Source organism: Pseudophryne corroboree, chromosome 4 (genome assembly GCF_028390025.1).
Source record: "Pseudophryne corroboree isolate aPseCor3 chromosome 4, aPseCor3.hap2, whole genome shotgun sequence".
In the NCBI taxonomy this organism is placed as follows: Eukaryota; Metazoa; Chordata; class Amphibia; order Anura; family Myobatrachidae; genus Pseudophryne; species Pseudophryne corroboree.
Genome location: NC_086447.1, coordinates 301,181,356 through 301,198,802, shown reverse-complemented (window position 1 = coordinate 301,198,802; position 17,447 = coordinate 301,181,356). Strand labels below are relative to the sequence as shown.

The 17,447-nt window shown below is 46.9% G+C and overlaps 1 protein-coding gene across 1 annotated transcript in view; it reads left to right on the top strand.

Annotated features, from left to right (window-relative positions):
- Positions 1-2,228: 2,228 nt before the first annotated feature.
- The window catches only part of NCEH1 (neutral cholesterol ester hydrolase 1), an 89,235-nt gene continuing 74,016 nt past the window's right edge, over positions 2,229-17,447 (top strand). The window contains exon 1 of the mRNA XM_063916267.1: positions 2,229-2,542. Coding sequence (XP_063772337.1) covers positions 2,402-2,542 — 141 coding nt within the window. The 5' untranslated portion in view covers positions 2,229-2,401. The remainder of the gene's footprint in view (positions 2,543-17,447) is intronic.

Genomic DNA, 17,447 nt, shown 5'->3' with positions numbered 1-17,447 from the left:
CACTGCTCGGAATGCCAGCACCGGAATCCTGACTAGGATCACAATTCAGCTGCCGGAATCCCGACCACCGAGATCCTGAACGACTGTTTACCGGGATGCCGGAGAGGTAACCCCCGAAGAGGGGGTGGGGGGGGGGGGAGACTAGGTTTAGGCTGCGGGGGAGGGTTAGGTTTAGGCTGTGGGGAGGGGAGGTTAGGTTTAGTCACCGCCAAGGAGGGTTAGGGTTAAGCTGTGGGGAGGGTGGAGGGTTAGGTTTAAGCTACGGGAAGGCAGGGTTAGGTTTATACACCACTAGTTAGGGTAATGTTGCAGAGGTGGGGGGTGGGGGGGGGGGGGGAGAGTTAGGTTTAGGCTGCAGGAAGGAAGGGATTCTCACCATCGGAATGCTGCTGTCGGTATTCTGCCTGCCAGCATGTCAAACCTGACCCACATTCTTACCTACTCTCCCGGAATATCTCAGGGAGACTCCCAATGGGGTGCTCCTCCAGCACCCTGTCCACTTCTTAGTGAAATTAGCAGGATGAGAAGAATAATTCCGGCAACCGCAAGTCTGTGGCAGGGGCCAGGACCAATATGATGCAATTCTCTAATAATTTAGGTCTAGTTAAGCGAATGATCCAGACCTGTCCCTCATCACTGTACATAAATAATAATATAACTTTTTGCTATTATTATATTTAATTTCATTTTAAAGTTATTTCTAAAACCAACAAGATATGTGACTTTGCTAATTACATAATCTGGACAATGTTAGGCAGAGGAGAGGCAATGTTGCTGTAACTTAAACAAGCATTATTTGACCATCTGTCATTTGGTTTCAAATATCAGCCGTCCCATGCACATGTACTGCCAAACACCTGCTCTCATCATAACCTGTGTGCTCTGCAGATGACCTTCGTCCTGTAATGTGCACGGTCTGAGTCAGTGGCAAACGCAGGATTTGCATGGGGGGGTTTCCAGAACTGGGCGGAGCCAATCACGGGGGTGTGGACTGAGGTGACCCAGTATATGCTGGGTCCGTAAAACTAGTGTGTCTGTGTGTGTGTATATATATATATATAGATATAGATACACTTATATATACACCTATATATATATATATATATATATATATATACATACACATACATATACACATATACATATCATATTAAACATGCATATATATATATATATATGTACACACACATACAGTACACAAATATATACACATGTATATATATATATATATATATATATATCATATGTGTGTGTGTGTTTATATGTATGTATATACATGTGTATATATGTATGCACATGGATATATATGTACTATAATTAAAATAAAGTAAACTTTTATTGCACTTACAAGTGCCAGCAGAAAGACAGCAGGCTGCAGCCATTAATAATACTCATGCAGCAAAAAAAAAAAAAAAAAATTTTTTTTTTTTTTTAGTGGAGGGGGGTTTCTGGGTGCTCGGAAACCCCCCTGGGTGCGCCACTGTGAGTGGCATCTGCATACTCAAATTCTTGTTTTATAAATACGGTATGTTAACTTTGATACGTGAGTAGAAGCTTGTTATTGGTCACTAGGTGGCAGCGTCCTGTGTGTCCTTGCACTGCTGCTATATTACATGTCGTGGCTATATTACATGTTCTGCGGTTCCAGTATGAATGATCGACAATGTTAAGGTCGACACTCATTAGGTCGAGCACTATTGGTCGACATTGACATGGTCGACATGGACAAATGGTCGACACATGAAAAGGTCGACATGAGTTTTTGTTTTTGTTTTTTTGGTGTCGTTTTCTGCGTAAAGTGACGGGGAACCCCAATTAGTGCACCGCGTCCCCTTGCATGACTCACTTCGCTCACCATGCTTCGGGCAAGGTGCCTCGCTCTGCTACCGCTGCACTCGGCACAGGTTACCGTTCCCAATTGTCCATGTGGATTGTAAAGTATAAAAAAGTTCCAAAAAAGAAAAAAAATGTGAAAAACTCATGTCGACCTTTTCATGTGTCGACCTTTCATGTGTTGACCATTTGTCCATGTCGACCATGTCAATGTCGAGTAGGTGGCAGTGTCCTGTGTGTCCTCTACAATACTACATGACATGTTTTACAAGAGCAAGCCACTAGGTGGCAGTTTCCTGTGTGTTCCCTCTCCCTTGCAATACTACATTACATGCTGTGCAAGGGCAAGCCACTAGATGGCAGTTTCCTATATGTCCCCTGCAATGCTAAACATACATTCCAAGCAAGGACAATACACCAGCCGCTCTGCCTTTGACTTCCTCCTCCTGCCGGCTTGTGATTGGGTAACATAAGCCGAGGCTCTTTAGTGATGTCAACACAAACTTAAGCTGCTGCTGTGCTGTCTAGAGTTAGTAGATGCGGCAGTGAGCTGCGGTCAGACATCAGCATGAGATCATCGCCCGTCCTGCTGACTACTGCACTGGCAGCGCTCGTAGCCTACTATGTGTACACTCCGCTGCCCCACACCCTGGCAGAGCCCTGGAAGCTCATGCTGATGGATGCCACCTTCAGATGTGCACAGGACCTGGTAAGTAGATGCGTTTGGCTCTGGTGTAAATGGCATCCTACAGAGAACAGCTGTGACCGGCTTACATACACCCGAGCCCCAACAGCCTCGTGACCTGAGGATATTTCACAGAAAAAGAGAAAATCAACGCAATTAGGTCACACTACACGCAACCACGCGTGTCCCTGTGTATATTTGTCACGGGTGTATATATCCGGCTGCATGGGAGTGTGCTTGGTGACAGTAGGCTTTGTGTTTGTGACTCTGAGATCACATTATATATAGGGATTCAGTGTCCCATTCCATTGTCCAATAATGTAGTTACAAATTATTGTGCAGTATCCATACTTTCGTGTTAAACAGGAATTCTGTAGAGTGATGGTTTTTAAATCAGGCTTCTTGGTATACGTGATTGTAACTATAACAATGGTAAAAGCAGCTCTCCCAGATGTAAACCTTGTTTAGTTATTCATTGTAGTTTATTACAAGACTCAGATGACCTAATCATAATTCACCTGTTCACGTTCCATTCTAATGTGTTTACAATTAGTACACTCCTAATAAATGGCATTCATTCATGAGGCGTATACTAGCTGTGGCAGAGTATTATACACATTCCTTGTACTCCTTTATCATTTTTTCTCTATCGTCCTAGTGGATGCTGGGGTTCCTGAAAGGACCATGGGGAATAGCGGCTCCGCAGGAGACAGGGCACAAAAAGTAAAGCTTTTCCAGATCAGGTGGTGTGCACTGGCTCCTCCCCCTATGACCCTCCTCCAGACTCCAGTTAGATTTTTGTGCCCGGCCGAGAAGGGTGCAATCTAGGTGGCTCTCCTAAAGAGCTGCTTAGAAAAAGTTTAGCTAGGTTTTTTATTTTACAGTGATTCCTGCTGGCAACAGGATCACTGCAGCGAGGGACTGAGGGGAGAAGGAGTCAACTCACCTGCGTGCAGGATGGATTGGCTTCTTGGCTATTGGACATCAAGCTCCAGAGGGACGATCACAGGTACAGCCTGGATGGTCACCGGAGCCGCGCCGCCGGCCCCCTTGCAGATGCTGAAGTCAGAAGAGGTCCAGAATCGGCGGCTGAAGACTCCTGCAGTCTTCTAAAGGTAGCGCACAGCACTGCAGCTGTGCGCCATTTTCCTCTCAGCACACTTCACACGGCAGTCACTGAGGGTGCAGGGCGCTGGGAGGGGGGCGCCCTGGGAGGCAAATGTAACCTATATAAAGGCTAAAAATACCTCACATATAGCCCCCAGAGGCTATATGGAGATATTTAACCCCTGCCTGATTTCTCTAAATAGCGGGAGACGAGCCCGCCAGAAAAGGGGCGGGGCCTATCTCCTCAGCACACGGCGCCATTTCCTCTCACAGCTCCGCTGGTCAGGACGGCTCCCAAGTCTCTCCCCTGCACTGCACTACAGAAACAGGGTAAAACAGAGAGGGGGGGCAAATTTATGGCGATATTTTGATATAACAAAGCAGCTATAAGGGAGCACTTATTATAAGGCTATCCCTGATATATATATATATATAGCGCTTTTGGTGTGTGCTGGCAAACTCTCCCTCTGTCTCCCCAAAGGGCTAGTGGGTCCTGTCTTCGTTAGGAGCATTCCCTGTGTGTCTGCTGTGTGTCGGTACGTGTGTGTCGACATGTATGAGGACGATATTGGCGTGGAGGCGGAGCAATTGCCAAATATGAGGATGTCACCCCCTAGGGAGTCGACACCAGAATGGATGCCTTTATTTATGGAACTGCGGGATAGTGTCAACACGCTAAAGCAGTCGTTTGACGACATGAGACGGCCGGACAATCAATTAGTGCCTGTCCAGGCGACTCAAACACCGTCAGGGGCTGTGAAACGCCCTTTGCCTCAGTCGGTCGACACAGACCCAGACACAGGCGATGACTCCAGTGGTGACGGTGACGAATCAACCGTATTTTCCAGTAGGGCCACACGTTATATGATTTTGGCAATGAAGGAGGCGTTACATTTAGCTGATACTACAGGTACCACTAAACAGGGTATTATGTGGGGTGTGAAAAAACTACCTATAGTTTTTCCTGAATCAGAAGAACTAAATGACGTGTGTAATGAAGCGTGGGTTGCCCCTGATAAAAAGCTGATAATTTCAAAGAAATTACTGGCATTATACCCTTTCCCGCCAGAGGTTAGGGAGCGCTGGGAAACACCTCCTAGGGTGGACAAGGCGCTAACACGCTTATCTAAACAAGTGGCGTTACCCTCTCCTGAGACGGCCGCACTTAAAGATCCATCAGATAGGAGGATGGAAAATAGCCAAAAAAGTATATACACACATGCAGGTGTTATACTACGACCAGCTATAGCGACTGCCTGGATGTGCAGTGCTGGGGTAGTTTGGTCAGAGTCCCTGATTGAAAATATTGATACCCTGGACAGGGACAATATTTTACTGTCGTTAGAACAAATAAAGGATGCATTTCTTTATATGCGTGATGCACAGAGGGATATCTGCACACTGGCATCACGGGTAAGTGCTATGTCCATTTCGGCCAGAAGAGCTTTATGGACGCGACAGTGGACAGGCGATGCGGATTCAAAACGGCATATGGAAGTTTTGCAGTATAAAGGGGAGGAGTTATTTGGAGTCGGTCTATCAGATTTGGTGGCCACGGCTACAGCCGGGAAATCCACCTTTCTACCTCAAGTCACTCCCCAACAGAAAAAGGCACCGACCTTTCAACCGCAGCCCTTTCGTTCCTTTAAAAATAAGAGAGCAAAGGGCTATTCATATCTGCCACGAGGCAGAGGTCGAGGGAAGAGACAGCAACAGGCAGCTCCTTCCCAGGATCAGAAGCCCTCCCCGGCTTCTACAAAAGCCTCAGCATGACGCTGGGGCTTCTCAAGCGGACTCGGGGACGGTGGGGGGTCGTCTCAAAAATTACAGCGCGCAGTGGGCTCACTCGCAAGTAGATCCCTGGATCCTGCAGATAATATCTCAGGGGTACAGGTTGGAATTAGAGACAGATCCACCTCGCCGTTTCCTGAAGTCTGCTTTACCAACGTCCCCCTCCGAAAGGGAGACGGTTTTGGAAGCCATTCACAAGCTGTACTCTCAGCAGGTGATAGTCAAGGTACCTCTTCTGCAACAAGGGAAGGGGTATTATTCCACTCTTTTTGTGGTACCGAAGCCGGATGGCTCGGTAAGGCCTATTCTAAATCTGAAGTCCTTGAACCTGTACATAAAGAAGTTCAAGTTCAAGATGGAGTCACTCAGAGCAGTGATAGCGAACCTGGAAGAGGGGGACTTTATGGTATCCTTGGACATCAAGGATGCGTATCTCCACGTTCCAATTTACCCCTCACACCAGGGGTACCTCAGGTTCGTTGTACAAAACTGTCACTATCAGTTTCAGACGCTGCCGTTCGGATTGTCCACGGCACCTCGGGTCTTTACAAAGGTAATGGCCGAGATGATGATTCTTCTTCGAAGAAAAGGCGTATTAATTATCCCATACTTGGACGATCTCCTAATAAGGGCAAGGTCCAGAGAACAGCTAGAGATGGGATTAGCACTGTCTCAAGAAGTGCTAAAACAGCACGGGTGGATTCTGAATATTCCAAAATCCCAGTTAATGCCGACAACTCGTCTGCTGTTCCTAGGGATGATTCTGGACACGGTTCAGAAAAAGGTTTTTCTCCCGGAGGAAAAAGCCAAGGAGTTATCCGAGCTTGTCAGGAACCTCCTAAAACCAGGAAAGGTGTCTGTACATCAATGCACAAGAGCCCTGGGAAAAATGGTGGCTTCTTACGAAGCAATTCCATTCGGCAGATTCCACGCAAGAATTTTCCAAAGGGATCTGTTGGACAAATGGTCAGGGTCGCATCTTCAGATGCACCTACGGATAACCCTGTCTCCAAGGACAAGGGTGTCTCTTCTGTGGTGGTTGCAGAGTCCTCATCTATTGGAGGGCCGCAGATTCAGCATACAGGATTGGATCCTGGTGACCACGGACGCCAGCCTGAGAGGCTGGGGAGCAGTCACACAAGGAAGAAACTTCCAGGGAGTATGGACGAGCCTGGAAACGTCTCTTCACATAAACATTCTGGAACTAAGAGCAATATACAATGCTCTAAGCCAGGCAGAACCTCTGCTTCAAGGAAAACCGGTGTTGATCCAGTCGGACAACATCACGGCAGTCGCCCATGTGAACAGACAGGGCGGCACAAGAAGCAGGAGTGCAATGGCAGAAGCTGCAAGGATTCTTCGCTGGGCAGAGAATCATGTGATAGCACTGTCAGCAGTGTTCATCCCGGGAGTGGACAACTGGGAAGCAGACTTCCTCAGCAGACACGATCTTCACCCGGGAGAGTGGGGACTTCATCCAGAAGTCTTCCACATGCTGGTAACCCGTTGGGAAAGACCAATGGTGGACATGATGGCGTCTCGCCTCAACAAAAAACTGGACAGGTATTGCGCCAGGTCAAGAGATCCGCAGGCAATAGCTGTGGACGCGCTGGTAACGCCTTGGGTGTACCAGTCGGTGTATGTGTTTCCTCCTCTGCCTCTCATACCAAAAGTATTGAGAATTATACGGCAAAGAGGCGTGAGAACGATACTAGTGGTTCCGGATTGGCCAAGAAGGACTTGGTACCCGGAACTTCAAGAGATGATCACGGAAGATCCGTGGCCTCTACCTCTAAGGAGGGACTTGCTTCAGCAGGGTCCCTGTCTGTTTCAAGACTTACCGCGGCTGCGTTTGACGGCATGGCGGTTGAACGCCGGATCCTAAAGGAAAAAGGCATGCCGGAAGAAGTCATTCCTACTTTGATTAAAGCAAGGAAGGAAGTAACCGTGCAACATTATCACCGAATTTGGCGAAAATATGTTGCGTGGTGCGAAGATCGGAGTGCTCCGACGGAGGAATTTCAACTGGGTCGATTCCTACATTTCCTGCAATCAGGATTGTCTATGGGTCTCAAATTGGGATCTATTAAGGTTCAAATTTCGGCCCTGTCGATTTTCTTTCAAAAAGAATTGGCTTCAGTCCCTGAAGTCCAGACCTTTGTTAAGGGAGTGCTGCATATACAGCCTCCTGTGGTGCCTCCAGTGGCACCGTGGGATCTCAATGTGGTTTTGGACTTCCTAAAATCTCATTGGTTTGAACCACTAAAAAAGGTGGATTTGAAATATCTCACATGGAAAGTGACCATGCTTCTAGCCCTGGCTTCGGCCAGGAGAGTGTCAGAACTGGCAGCTTTATCTTACAAAAGCCCATATCTGATTTTCCATTCGGACAGGGCAGAACTGCGGACTCGTCCGCATTTTCTCCCTAAGGTGGTGTCAGCATTTCATCTGAACCAGCCTATTGTAGTGCCTGCGGCTACAAGTGACTTGGAGGACTCCAAGTTACTGGACGTTGTCAGAGCATTAAAAATATATATTGCAAGGACAGCTGGAGTCAGAAAATCTGACTCGTTGTTTATATTGTATGCATCCAACAAGATGGGTGCTCCTGCGTCTAAGCAGACGATTGCTCGTTGGATCTGTAGCACAATCCAACTTGCACATTCTGTGGCAGGCCTGCCACAGCCTAAATCTGTAAAGGCCCACTCCACAAGGAAGGTGGGCTCATCTTGGGCGGCTGCCCGAGGGGTCTCGGCATTACAACTCTGCCGAGCAGCTACGTGGTCAGGGGAGAACACGTTTGTAAAATTTTACAAATTTGATACTCTGGCTAAGGAGGACCTGGAGTTCTCTCATTCGGTGCTGCAGAGTCATCCACACTCTCCCGCCCGTTTGGGAGCTTTGGTATAATCCCCATGGTCCTTTCAGGAACCCCAGCATCCACTAGGACGATAGAGAAAATAAGATTTTACTTACCGATAAATCTATTTCTCGGAGTCCGTAGTGGATGCTGGGCGCCCATCCCAAGTGCGGATTATCTGCAATAATTGTACATAGTTATTGTTAACTAATTCGGGTTATTGTTGAAGGAAGCCATCTTTCAGAGGCTCCGCTGTTATCATACTGTTAACTGGGTTTAGATCACAAGTTGTACGGTGTGATTGGTGTGGCTGGTATGAGTCTTACCCGGGATTCAAAATCCTCCCTTATTGTGTACGCTCGTCCGGGCACAGTACCTAACTGGAGTCTGGAGGAGGGTCATAGGGGGAGGAGCCAGTGCACACCACCTGATCTGGAAAAGCTTTACTTTTTGTGCCCTGTCTCCTGCGGAGCCGCTATTCCCCATGGTCCTTTCAGGAACCCCAGCATCCACTACGGACTCCGAGAAATAGATTTATCGGTAAGTAAAATCTTATTTTTTGCAGCAATGTGCAGTTATGATGTTCATCTTTTTCATGTTATCAGCATATATTGAATTCTGTTGTCATTATTACAGTTTTGTGTATTTTCCACAGGATGGTGACCCCTAGTGAGGGCACATTCTAATTTTATAGGGCAAACTTTAGATGAATTGTTAAAGATGATATATACAGTAAAACATACTTTAGTAATACAATCAATGTTACATTATATGTACTGTAATAAAATGCCTGCACTTTACATTATGACACATATAGTGCCCATAATTCACATACCACACAGTATTGTCCTCAGTTCACATTATGCCATGCAGTAGTGTCCACTGTTCACATTATGCCACACAGTAGTGCCCCTTATTTATGTTATGGCGCACAGTAGTGCCCTTTATTTACATTATACAACACAGTTGTGCCCACAATTCACATTATCCTACATAGTAGTGTATCATATTGTCATTCTGCCACAGTAGTGCCCACAATTCACATTACGGTACACAGTTGTGCCCCTTATTCCCATTTTAATTTTAAAGGGCAAATTTTGGACGCATTGTAAAAGCTGATGCATACAGTAAAAAATACTTCAGTAATATAACGTTAATATAATCAATGTTACATATCTACTGTAATATGCCTGCAGTTCACATTATGCCACACAATACCCATAATTCACGTTTTACTAGACAGTTGGCCCCATAGTTCATCTTATGCCATGCAGTTGAGCCCAGAATTCACGTTATGCCACACAGCATTGCCCACAATTCATGCTATTCCACATAGTAGTGTCCACAATTCACATTATACCACGCAGTAATGCCCCTTGTTTATGCTGTGCCACACAGTAGTGCCCCTTATTTACGTTATGCTCGCACAGTAGTACCCCTTATTCATGTTATGCAACACAGTTGTGCCCACAATTCACATTATGACAGATAGTAGTGCTCCTTATTGATATTATGCCACAATTCATGTTACGGTACACAATAGTGCCCCTTATTCACGTTATACCACAGTAGTATCCTTTATTCACATTATAACTATAATATTGAGGTCCTTATCTACATGTGAGCCAAGGCACTGGTATTACCATAACCTGGTATTGGCTAATTATACAGACAAAAGCTATGTCACTGTTTATCTAGGGCAGGCATGTCCAAACTGCGTCCCTCCAGCTGTTGAGAAACTACACATCCCAGCATGCCCTGACACAGCTTTAGCATTCTCCGACAGCAAAACTGTGTCAGGGCATGCTGGGATATGTAGTTTTGCAACAGCTGGAGGGCTGCAGTTTGGACATGCCTGATCTAGGGCCTTATTCACTATCATTTGCTAATGTAAGAACGCATGCACTGAGCGATTATCGCCAGACTGCACATGCGATGCAAACTTATTGCACATGTGTGAAGGTAAAAATGCGATCTCTCTGGGTTTGCAGCCTTAATGTAAAGCGATCGCAATTTGATTGACAGGAAGTGACTGTTCACGGGTGGTAACATGGAGTTTGTTGGGAGCAGTTGGTAAAATGCAGGCGTATCATGGCCGTTTTCAGGGCGTGTATCTGACATCATCTGCGAAAGATGTGCTGATAAACATAGTGCCCAGTGCGACTGCATTCTAATTATTTTGAGTAGGCATGGGTCAGCCGCAACAGTCAATTGTGCACGTTTTTGCGTATGCATTGGAATTCTGCTAATGCATATGCAGATTTGTAAACACATCGATGGGCGTCTTTTATCCTTCCTGGGCGGCTGTTCACATGCGATTTTTAGCAGTAGCAGGTTTGAAAAAATTGCTATTTCAGCCTCGGTGGCAAACCATAGTGAATTAGGCCCCTAATCCTCTCTAAACGGTTATTGAGTATCAAGATAATTTGCTTAGTGTTTCGCTGTTGGCTTATTTTTTTTTCCTTTCTTTCTTTTCTCTTACGTCCTAGAGGATGCTGGGGACTCCGTAAGGACCATGGGGTATAGACGGCTCAGCAGGAGACATGGGCACTGTAAAGCTTTAGAATGGGTGTGCACTGGCTCCTCCCTCTATGCCCCTCCTCCAGACCTCAGTTAGTTCCTGTGCCCAGTGGAGACTGGATGCACTGCAGGGGAGCTCTCCTGAGTTTCTCTGAAAAAGCTTTTGTTAGGTTTATTATTTTCAGGGAGCACTGCTGGCAACAGGCTCCCTGCTTCGTGGGACTGAGTGGAGAGAAGCAGACCTACTTAAATGATAGGCTCTGCTTCTTAGGCTACTGGATACCATTAGCTCCAGAGGGAGTCGGAACACAGGTCCCACCCTGTAGTTCGTCCCAGAGCCGCGCCGCCGTCCTCCTCACAGAGCCGGAAGGTAGAAGCCGGGTAAGTATAAGAAGAAAGAAGACTTCAAAGGTGGCAGAAGACTTCAGATCTTCATGAGGTAACGTGCAGTGGTAACGCTGCGCGCCATTGCTCCCAGCTCACACACATAGGCACCACAGTAAGGGTGCAGGGCGCAGGGGGGGCGCCCTGGGCAGCATTAATATACCTCACATAACACTGGCAAAGTACTTATATACACTATAAAGGATATATATTTCAGAATCCCCTGCCAGTATAAAGATTTAGAGCGGGAACGAAGCCCGCCGTCGGGGGGCGGAGCTTGTTTCCTCCAGCACTAACCAGCGCCATTTTTTCTCCTCAGCATACAGAGAAGCGGCCCCGGACTCTCCCCTGCTGTTAGTTAATACAGAGGGTCAAAACAAGGGGGGGGGGGCATATTTATTGGTGCAAATATGTGGTGTTTTACACTTGTAATAAAAAGCGCTGACAGACTGGGTTTTTTTGTCTCAGTATACAGTGGCGCTGGATGCGTGCTGGCATACTCTCTCTGTCTCTCCTAAGGGCCTTATGGTGGGTCAGTCCCCATTATATTCGGTATCCCTGTGTATGTGGGGATGTCAGTACGTCTGTGTCGACATGTCTGAGGTGGAAGGCTCATATAGGGAGGAGGCAGAGCAGATGATTGTGGAGTCTCCGTCTGCGCCGCCGACACCTGATTGAATGAATATGTGGAATGTTTTAAATGCTAATGTGACTTTATTACAAAGTTTTGACAAAGCTGAGTCCAAGGATTAAAGCAGGGAGTCAATCCATAGCTTTTACTGTGTCACAGGGCCCTTCGGGGTCGCAGAACCGTCCCTTTTCACAGGTAGTAGACACCAATACCGACACGGATTCTGACTCCAGTGTCGACGGTGATGATGCTAAGTTGCACCCAAGGGTGGACAAGTGTATTCAATATATGATTGTAGCAATTAAAGATGTTTTGTATATCACTGAGGACCTTTCTGTCTCTGACACAAAGGTCGGCATGTTTAAGGGAAAGAATCCTGAGGTAACTTTTCCCCCATCTCGCATGCTGATCGCCCTGTTTGATAAAGCTTGGGAAACTCCAGATAAGAAACTGCAGATTCCCAAGAAAATATTATGGCGTAACCTTTCCACCCAGGACAGGTTACGGTGGGAATACTCGCCCACGGTGGACAAGGCATTTACGCACTTGTCGAAAAAGGGGGGCGCTACCTTCCCCTGATACGGCAGCCCTTAAGAGTCCTGCTGATTGCAGACAGGAAACTACCTTAAAATCAATTTATACATACGGGTGCCCTACTAAGGCCGGCAGTAGCGTCGGCATGGGTGGGTTGCGCAGTTGCAGCGTGGGCAGATAACTTGTCATTGACACCCTAGAAAAAGATACCATTTTGGTGACCTTGGGTCACATTAAAGACGCAGCATAATATGTGAGAGAAGCTGCGAGTGATATTGGGCTGTTGGGTTCAAGAGCCAATGCCATGGAGATCTCTGTAAGACGGTCCCTGTGGACCTGCCAAGGGACAGGTATGCTGTTTAAAAAAAAAAAAAAAAAAAGACTTTGCCTTACAAAGGTGAAGTTTTATTTGGGGAGGGCCTCGCGGATCTGGTAACCACAGCGACCGCGGGTAAATCTACTCTTTTGCCTTATGTTCCCCCACAGGAAAAGAAAACACGGCAATATCAAATGCAGTCCCTTCAGTCGCATAAGTTCAGAAAGGGTCGGGGCTCTTCCTTCCTCGCCAGAGGTGGAGGTAGAGGGAAAAGAACACCAGCTACGGCTATTTTCCAGGGACAAAAGTCCACCCCGTCCTCTACAAAATCCACTACATGACGCGGAGGCTCCGCTGAGGGAGTCCGCGCCGGTGGGGGCACATCTTCGACTCTTCAGACAAGTCTGGATTCAGTCGGACTTGGATCCTTGGGCGGTAAAAATTGTATCCCAGGGATGCAAATTAGAATTCGAAGATGTGCCTCCTCACCGATTTTTCAAATCGGTCTTGCTAGTTTCCTCCTCAGAGAGGGAAACAGTGGCAGCTACCATACAGAAACTGTATCATCAGTATGTGATTATCAAGGTTCCCCTTCTACAGGGGAAGGGGTTTTATTCAAGCTTTTTTTGTGGTCCCGAAACCGGATGGCTCGGTCAGGCCCATTCTGAATCTAAAATCCCTGAACCTATATCTGAAAAGGTTCAAATTCGAGATGGAATCTCTCCGGGCAGTGATCTCCAGCCTGGAAGGGGAGGTTTTTATGGTGTCACTTGACATAACGGACGCATACCTTCATGTCCCCGTTTATCCTCCTCATCAGGCGTACCTAAGATTCGCTGTACAGGATTGTTATTCCCACGTCCGACAAGTTAATGGCTGTACATGATGGTGCTCCTGCGTAAGCAAGGCGTCACATTTATCCCATACTTGGACGATCTCCTGGTAAAGGCGAGTTCAAGGGGAAAATTATTACAAAGCGTATCTCTCTCCCTGAGAATACTACAACAACACGGCGGGATCCTAAATCTACCAACGTCACAGTTGGTTCCAACAACTCGACTGCCGTTTTTGGACATGATTCTGGACACAGAAAAACAAAAGGTCTTTCTCCCAGAGGAAAAAGCCCAAGTACTCCAGAACATGGTCAGAGACTAAATGCACTCATTTATTAGGAAGGATGGTGGCGGCCTATGAGGCCATTCCACACGGACCTTTCGGTGGGATCTTCTAGACAAGTGGTCAGGGTCCCACCGTCCCATACATCGGAGCCCGGTACCCCCGGGCCAGTCTCTCTCTCTCTCTCTCTCTCTCTCTCTCTCTCTCTCTCTCTCTCTCTCTCTCTCTCTCTCTCTCTCTCTCTCTCTCTCTCTCTCTCTCTCTCTCTCTCTCTCTCTCTCACCCCTGTGGTGGCTCCAGAGTGCTCACCTTCTAGAGGGTCGCTGGTTCGGCATTCAAGATTGGGTTCTTGTGACTACGGACGCGAGCCTCCGAGGATGAGGAGCAGTCACACAGGGAAACAATGTTCAGAAAATATGGTCAGGCCAAGGGGCTTACCTACACATCAATGTGCTGAAATTGATGGCCATTTGCAACAGCCTCAAACAAGCGGAGAATTTTCTTCGCAATCCTGCCTGTTCTGATCCAGTCAGACAACGTTGCGGCAGTGACGCAGGTGAACCGCCAGGGTGGGACAAAAAGCAGAGCAGAAATGGCAGAAGCCACCAGGATTCTTCGCAGGGCGAAAAAGCATGTAGGCGCTCTGTCAGTGGTCTTCATTACAGAGGACACAATCTCCATCTAAGAGAGTGGGCACTTCATCAGGAAGTCTTTACAATGGTGAAAAGTCGTTGAGCACTTCCTCATATAGACATGAGGGCATCACGCCTCAACAGGAAGATTCGGACGTATTGTTCCAGGTCGAGGGACCCTCAGGCAGCGGCGGTGGATGCCCTGGTGACACCGTGGGTGTTCAGTCGGTCTATGTGCTCCCTCCACTTCCTCTCATCTCAAAAATATTGAGAATCATATTACAAACAAGAGTGCAGACGATACTCATTGTTCCAGATTGGCCTCGAAGGGCCTGGTATGCAGATCTTCAGGGACTGCTCTCAGAAGATCCGTGGCCCCTTCCTCACAGGGAGAACCTGCTACTACAGGGGCCGTACGTGTTCCAAAACTTACCGTGGTTACGTTTGATGGCATGGCGGTTGAACACCATATCCTAGCTGAAAAGGGTATTCCAGAGGAAGTCGTTCCTACTCTTATTAAAGCTAGAAAAGATGTTACGGCGAAGCACCATCACCGTATCTGGAGAAAATATGTGTCTTGGTTGAAGCCAAGGATGTTCCTACTGAGGATTTCCAACTAGGACGTTTTCTCCATGTTCCTCAGACAGGAGTGGATATGGGCCTAAAGTTAGGCTCAATTAAGGTGCAGATTTCTGCCTTATCCATATTCTTTCAGAAGGAATTGGCTTCTCGAACAGAAGTCCAGACTTTGGTAAAAACAGCGTTACACATCCAACCTCTTTTTGTGCCCCCAGTGGCACCATGTGACCTTAACGTGGTGTTGAGTTTCCTTAAGTCACAATAGTTTGAACCGCTTCAAACAGTTAAATTGAAGTTTCTCACTTGGAGAGTGGTCATGTTATTGGCCTTGGCATCTCCGAGGCGGGCGTCCGAGTTGGCGGCCTTGTCTCACAAGAGCCCCTATATGATTTTCCATGCGGATCGAGCAGGGTTAAGGACTCGTCCTCAAGGTCTGCCTAAAGTGGTTTCGTTATTGCATATAAACCAACCTATTGTGGTGCCTGTGGCTACGGGTGACCAGGAGAATTCCAGGCCCTTGTTGTAGTCAGGGCCTTAAAGTTTTATTTAGCCAGAACGGCTATTGTTAGGAAAACAGATTCACTATTTGTCCTGTAGGCAGCCAACAAGGTTGGCGCTCCTGCTTCTAAGCAGACTATTGCTAGCTGGATCGGTAACACGATTCAGCAGGTTAATTTTATGGCTGATTTGCCGGTACCAAATTCAGAAAAGGCCATTCCACTAGGAAGGTGGGCTCTTCTTGGGCGGATGCCCGAGGCGTCTCGGCATTACAATTGTGCCGAGCAGCTACTTGGTCGGGTTCAAACACTTTTGAAAAATTCTATAAGTTTGATACCCTGGCTGATGAGGACCTCGTGTTTGCTCAGTCGGTGCTGCAGAGTCATCCGCACTCTCCCGCCCGTTCTAGAGCTTTGGTATAAACCCCATGGTCCTTACGGAGTCCCCAGCATCCTCTAGGACGTAAGAGAAAATAAGATTTTAAACCTACCGGTAAATCTTTTTCTCCTAGTCCGTAGAGGATGCTGGGCGCCCGTCCCAGTGCGGAAACATTCTGCAAGACTTGTATATAGTTATTGCATACTTAAGGGTTAAGTTACAGTTGAGATCGGCCTATGGGGGTAATTCCAAGTTGATCGCAGCAGGATTTTTTTTTAGCAATTGGGCAAAACCATGTGCACTGCAGGGGAGGCAGATATAACATGTGCAGAGAGAGTTAGATTTGGGTGGGGTGTGTTCAATCTGCAATCTAATTTGCAGTGTAAAAATAAAGCAGCCAGTATTTACCCTGCACAGAAACAAAATAACCCACCCAAATCTAACTCTTTCTGCACGTTATATCTGCCTCCCCTGCAGTGCACATGGTTTTGCCCAATTGCTAAAAAAAAATCCTGCTGCGATCAACTTGGAATTACCCCCTATGGCTGATGCTGTTTTTATTCATACTGTTAACTGGTTATTGTATACCACGTTGTATGGTGTGGGCTGGTGTGTATCTCGCCCTTAGATAACAAAATCCTTTTCCTCGTACTGTCAGTCTCCTCTGGGCACAGTCCTAACTGAGGTCTGGAGGAGGGGCATAGAGGGAGGAGCCAGTGCACACCCATTCTAAAGCTTTACAGTGCCCATGTCTCCTGCGGAGCCGTCTATACCCCATGGTCCTTACGGAGTCCCCAGCATCCTCTACGGACTAGGAGAAAAAGATTTACCGGTAGGTTTAAAATCTTATTTTTTTGGAGAGGTTGTGTTCATATGGCACCCCCTAGATTGTGAGCTCCTTGGAGCAGAGCCCTCTTCCCTCCTGTTCTCACAATCCTCTTCTCACACTTTAAATACAGCTCTCTCCTACGTAGCGAATTTCTAGACCCGTATCTCCTCTCACTCGTTACTGTTTATCTCTTCCAGTAGCTACCTGCCCCTAGTAGTATGCCGACTACTCCTTTGCTTCCTAACATCTCCGCTGTATTGTGTACTGTGAACTATGGTGCTAGTTGGGGTGTGGTTCATTATGTCGATCCTAACTTGGTTGACACCTGAAATAGGTCAACACGGAAAAGGTCGACATGCTTTTTAAGAGAAAAAAAGTTTAATTTTCTTTGTAAAGTGACCGGGAACCCCAATTAGTGCACTGTGTCCACTCGCATGGCTCGCTATGCTTCAGGCAAGGTTACTATTCCCAATCGTAGTCCACGTGGATCGTAAAGTAAGAAAAAGGTTAAAAAATATTTTTTATTTTTTTAGAAAACTCATGTCAACTATTTTACATGTCGACCTAATGCATGTCGACCAATAGTGGTTGACCTAATGGCTGTCGACCTAAAGACCGGATACCTGCTAGTTGTTACCTGTGCTCTGTTTTAGTTTCTCAGTTACTGTAAAGTTCTGTGTACCCTGTATTGTTCTAATGTCTTCCGTATCTATGACGCTGTGAAACACTTTTGGTGCCTTATATGTAAAGTGTA